At 45.0% G+C, this 6,139-nt stretch overlaps 1 protein-coding gene across 1 annotated transcript; it reads left to right on the forward strand.

Moving 5' to 3' along the window:
• The first annotated feature begins 3,910 nt into the window (after positions 1 to 3,910).
• LOC108769042 (uncharacterized) lies at positions 3,911 to 4,841 on the forward strand. The gene is made up of 2 exons (XM_018519786.1): positions 3,911 to 4,319; positions 4,432 to 4,841. The coding sequence occupies exons 1-2, from the start codon at positions 3,911 to 3,913 to the stop codon at positions 4,839 to 4,841; spliced, it is 819 nt and encodes a 272-aa protein (XP_018375288.1).
• The last annotated feature ends 1,298 nt before the right edge of the window (positions 4,842 to 6,139 follow it).

Here is a 6,139-nt window from a genome sequence, read left to right on the forward strand (position 1 = left end):
GAAGTTATTTCGTAAACTTCTTTTGTTTATAACTTCTTAATGAGTAACGTCCTGCAATTAAAACTTCCTCAAGGTCACTCGGGGTCATGACCTTGACAATATATGTCAAGGTCAAGGTCATTGGGGGGGCTCCCCTAATCTACATATTTACCATTTATTTTTATGTAAAATTGAATATATGCTTTTATTTATTAAAATTCATATAAATCTATTTGTGACTGAGTACACTTACTATTCTCATCTATGACTCTGGCACGCCAATTATCTGCTTTACTATAATTCTCTTCGTCGGACTTCCGTTTCCGATGTGATAGGATAAAGTGGGCGATTTGTGAATAGACGGAGCAAAAGGTGAAAGTGAAGAGAGAGAGAGAGAGAGAGAGAGAGAGAGAGAGAGAGAGAGGGATGAAAACGTGTTAGAGAGTGGTGATGAAAGAGAGAGTAGAGGAAAAGGTGAGAGAGTGTGGGGAGAAAAGTGGAGGAAAAGGGTTGTGGACGGGGAAGGGGATAAAGAAATAAGAGATTGAGATTATGGGATTTGTTCGGTGTAGGGCACGTGGCTCGCGATGAGGTGGAACAGAGCTTAGGAGTGGGTGGTAAGGGCAAGTATTATATATTCGGTAGAGAATGGTGAGGAATAGCGGGTCGGTCCTAGATATCGAGATATTGATAGGTTAAGCCTGTTCGAAAAAGATAAAGCGCAAACGAAGAGAGAAGGTAGATGAAGAGTGAGTGTGAGAGAGAGAGAGAGAGAGAGAGAGAGGAAGAGAGTGAAAGGAAAAGAGAGAGAGAGGGAGGAAGAGTGAGTGATAGATGACGGATAGAATTAGAGAGCTGACTAAGGATAGGTGTGGAAGTACAGGTGAGTTAGCGAAGTTCCTAAAAAGGAAAAGAGAGGGTGAGGGGGGGGAGGGGTATTGGAGGAGTAAGAGAGGATAGAGAAAGTTTTTAGGAGGAGTAAGAAAACGATAAGATCGCCGGTCAAAATGGGAGTGAAAAGGGGGATGAAGGAGATACTCAAACAGATGAGGGAGGAAATAAGGGAAAGGTTAAGGGGAGTTAAGAAAGAAATAAGAGAAGTAGCTGAGAGTCAAAAGAAGATGATGAGAAAAGAAGTTGAGAGGATGAAAGAGGAGTTGAAGAAGGAGGAGGAAAAATAGAAGAAGTAAAAGGAGGAGATGGTGGATAAAGATGTTGGAAAGTGAAATGGATAAAGTGAAGCTAGGAGTAGGAGAGTGGAAGGTGGAAGGGATAAAAAGAGAGACGGTGGCGAGATAGGACGTGGAGAAGAGATTGAAAGATGCATGGAAAGGGTAAGTAGATTGGTGAGAAGGAGTAAACGAAGGAGAGAGAGGAAAGAAAAAAAAATTATCATAAAAGGGTTAAATGTAGGAGAAGAGGACATAGAGGAGAAGATTAAAGGAATAATGAGAAGAATAAAAGTGGTGGTGAAGATAGAGAAGATAAGATAGATAGAGACGGGTAGTCAGGAGAGGGGGTGGATGGTGGTAACGTTGTGGAGTTTAGAAGATAGTGGAAATATAATAAGAAATAAATGAAAGCTTTTGGACGGCGAAGGGGGTAAGGCAGGGATGTCCGCTGAGTCTCTTGTTATTTAATATACTGACGGCAGACCTAGAGGAAGAGATGGGAAAAGTTAAATGAGGGGGAGTGGAGCTAGGAGATAAGAAGGTGTATAGTTTGACCTACGCAGATGATATGATATTACTGGTGGAGGATGAAGAGTATGAGGAGTATGATGGAGAGGCTAGAGGGGTATATTGAAAGGAAGGGCTTGGAGCTAAATAGGATAAAACAAAAATAATGAGATTCAGGAATGGAGGGGGCAGGAGCAGTAAGGTGGACTGAAGATAGAAGGTTAAGGTGATAGAAGAGGTAAAGAAATTAAAATATCTGTATGTTGCAAAGGAATGGAAGGCAGGAGGAGCACGTAAAGTAAAGGGTAGTGAAGGCGGTGACAGTAATGGAACAGGTTTGGAGGATTGGGAAAAAGAGATTCGGCAATGATTGGAAGAAAAGGATATGATTACTTGACGCGTTGATATGGGCGATGATGAGTTATGGGTGGAAATCTGGTGCTGGAAAGAGAAGGAAGGGGTGGAGAAGTTACAGGAGAGATATTTAAGGTGGGTGTTAGGAGTGGAAGGAAGGACGCTAAGCTATATGATAAGGAAGCGAATGCAAATGGAAAAATTAAGAGGTAGGGCGGGAAAAAGGGCTTGGGCATTTGAGAAGAGATAAGGAGGGAGGGGATAGTTTTTTGGCGCAATTATGTTTGGAGGAGATAAATAAGGAGTAATATAAGTAAAGGGAGAAAGTTAGAAGGTCGGGAGAGAGAAAGGGAACAATATTTCGAGGACAGAGGATTAGGGTTGAAAAGCTGGCAAAGGATGGAAATGGAGGAAGGAATTAAGTTTGAGGAGCTGTAAAAATAGGATAGGGAAATATGGAAGGAGGAAATATAGGAAAATATAAGGAAAGCGAAGTATAGTAAGTGGAATGGATGAATAAAGGTAGAGAGGATTCCGGCATATTTAAAAAGAGCCTCAGTGGGACGGCTATTTATGTCTCGAAGGGAGGCTGTAAGGTCAGACAATGAAGAAAAGAAAAACAGTTTACGCCTTTTACGCGAAGTCGTTATCAGGGAACTATCCAAAAAGGAGTTACTAAAGAGATCCAAGGTGGACCTTGATAAATTTGTGGAGAAGGTAGAGGGTCAACCTAGCGAGGATATACAAAAGAAAACGAAGGAATATTTGTATGAAATAATACAGATTACAAAAACATTCTCCAATTTGAAGGGTACTTACCAAAAGACCCTCAAGCTGGCCACGGCGGCTACAATGGAATGCCTTCAAGTCATCTATGATAGAGCGGGAAGATCCCTGGCGGACTTTTCAAGGGGAAATCTCCATGTTAAAGAGGGAGATAACTATGATCAAGATTAGGCAAAACAAGGAATTGGAGGAAGAGAAGACCAGAACAAAAGTCGCTGAAGAGAAGGCGGAGAAACTTGCTTTCAGGGAGCAGGAGTTACAAGCTCTCAGGAAGGAGATAGAGGAAATAAAAACGGGAACCAGCTCCAGGAACATCATCGCCGCAACACCACTCAAGGGCACAGCATCAACTTCCAAGGACATGGTAAAGGACATAAAACAGGAGAAGAGACAAGGAAAGAAGGACGAGAAAGAGAACAAGAGAAAATCCTCCGACCGAGACCGCAAGGAAAGAAGAACAACTACGTCAGTGATATGACAGGTAGCACATCTGAAGATGATAAAATGGATGTAAGCGAGGAGGAACCACCAAAGGTGGTCCTACCCTCCCAGGGAAGAATTGATCCCTGCGATCAGACCTGCGATCAAGGGGAAGGTACATATTCTGGAGGACAGAATTCTACCTGAAAGTCAGAAATACAACGTGACCAAGACGACGTGTGGACCCCCTCTGATGCCGAGGGACAAATCGACAAGCAAACTAACGAAGGAAATAAGGACAGACGATCCGGTTGGATAAGGAAACAGACCAACGGAAATTAAAGAAATAATCCGGAAGGTCCTACGGGAGGAACTCAAGGAGTTGACAGAGGCTCCCTCTCTGGCTCCACGAGCATTAGCCAGTGGTGGCCACGAGGTTCACTCCGACGGAAAAAGAGAGGGTAGTTCTTCTAGGAGAGAGGGAAAGAAAAAGTTGGGAAAGACAAAGTCCGGGGTGATCCCGATTGACCACGGCTCAATTGGACACCACCAATCACAGCGACTAGTGCTTAGGAGCTTTGTAGTCTCAAGCGCTGTGAGTGGTTCGTGACCAATGGAGCCGTGTCCAACTGGGTGCCACCCCAAAGTTCCCCCCGCCAAACCAACGGAACGTGAGTGATGGCACGCAGAAGATGGCCAATCCACCGGTTGCGGAAAAATGGATTCGTGACCAATTGAGCCGTGTCCAACTGGGTGCCACCCCAAAGTTCCCCCCGCCAAACCAACGGAACGTGAGTGATGGCACGCAGAAGATGGCCAATCCACCGGTTGCGGAAAAATGGTCCGAGGTGGGGAGAAAGGTCAGGCACGTGCAGAAAAAGGCCGAGGTGGTCAAGAGAAACAACGCAAAGGAAGGAAGCAAGGGTACACCGAAGAGTCAAACCCTTACCAACAAAAATGTACAAAAAGGCAGGAGACCACCACGAACAGCCGCGGTGCAGATTAGCTGTAAAGGAGAGGCGTCGAAAGTGCTGAAAATGGCAAAAGAGCGCATCAATATCGACGAGTTGGGCATTAAGGAGATAAGACCCACAAGAGCTCGTACCGGAGCGTTTCTGCTCGAGATCTCGGGAGCGGGGGGCGGGGCGAACAAAGCTAACTCGCTCGCCGAGAAACTGCAAGAGATTGTGGAATCGGAATGCCTCGAAATCAGGCAAGACGTACTCATATCCAGACCGGAGAAAATGGCAGATACGAATAAAAGATCTAGAGGACTCCACCACAAAGGAAGAGATCATTAAATGGTTCGCGGAAACTGGTAGCTGTGACATCACGGACATTAAAACTGGGGAGTTTACTAAAGCCCCGAATGGTCTGGGTACGATATGGGTAAGATGCCCCTTACTCACGGCCAATAGGACGACGAAGAAGCCTAGAGTTAGGCTAGGCTGGATGACCGTGAGTATAGAGCTCCTAAAGGAAAGGAAACAGCAGTGCTTCCGCTGCCTGGAAACAGGGCATATCAAAGCGGAATGCACAAGTAAGGAGGACCACAGTAACAAGTGTTACAGTTGTGGAATAATAGGCCATATAGCACGGTGGTGCAAACAGGATGTACATTGAATGATATGCTCGGACTTGGGGCGGGCGGCCAATCACAGGCTGGGGGGCCCAGCGTGTAACCCTCCCCCTAAACCGAAAAGAGGACAGGGAATGTGTGACAACGATCTCGGTACCAAAAGATGCAAAGGCACAGCCCGTGACCGGAGCCGGAGCAAATGCTAAGGGCACCGAAAAGTGATCCAGCACGGGAAAGGACACGACGAGTATACCCAAGGTAGGCCGACAGCTGATTGCATCGACCACGCACGAGGAGGTTATGGAGGTGGATGTGCAGCCTCTCCCGGACACGCAGCCCATAGAGGAATAGGAGGACGCGCAGTCTCTTCAGGATACGCAGCCGATGGAGGATGATAAAACCGTCGCCGTCACCAACCAAGGGAAACTATCGAGCAAGACAGTAACAGCGAAATCCATCGGCTCCCCCGATCCATGGCTGGAAGGCACCGCCACGGAGGAAGGCGGATGGACCAGTTGGAGTAATGCTCAATAAGATACTCCAAGCGAATATTAACCATGCCCACCGTGCACAGGACTTCTTGCTGCAGACAATGGCGGAGCATGGATACGGGATCACGGTGGTTTTGGAACCCTATCGAGTTCCGGCGGACCATCCGCATTGGACGGTGAACAAAAACGGAACCGTAGCGATTACGTGGAGACAAGTGGAGAACCCACTCCCATGTACGCTGCTGGAAGAGGGTGAGGTCTACGTGACGGTTAAATGGGGAGATATGATCATTATAGGCGTTTAAAATGCCTATTACGGTCGAAGCTGGATCTTCGTTGCTTAAATAATTAAATCTTAAATTACTAATATATACTATATATGTACTTGCATATATACCATATTGTAGTCTTTTTCAAACTGCGCGCCGAATTATTTTTCCGGACTAAATAAACGCAATTAAAACTACTCTAGTAATCGACTTGCTTGATGGTAGCATCAAATTATTAAATTGCTTTTCAATTTAATTCACGATTACTAGAGTAGTTTTAATTGCGTTTATTTAGTCCGGAAAAATAATTCGGCGCCCAGTTTGTGTGTGTGAAAAAACTACAATATGGTATATATGCAAGTACATATATAAAGTATATATTAGTAATTCAAGATTGAATTATTTAAGCAACGAAGATCCAGCTACGATCGTAATAGACATTTTAAATCTCTATATTAGGTGTACAATTTTGCTCCCGCCGTTTTCCTATAGATGGCTTTAGCGGTAAGTGGTGGTCGAAATAAATAGATCATAGACGTCATACAATAAATTTGGGCATCTGTCAACATAACCCCATAGAAA

This window comes from Trachymyrmex cornetzi, unplaced genomic scaffold, assembly GCF_001594075.2.
Source record: "Trachymyrmex cornetzi isolate Tcor2-1 unplaced genomic scaffold, Tcor1.1 scaffold841, whole genome shotgun sequence".
NCBI classification, from domain to species: domain Eukaryota; kingdom Metazoa; phylum Arthropoda; class Insecta; order Hymenoptera; family Formicidae; genus Trachymyrmex; species Trachymyrmex cornetzi.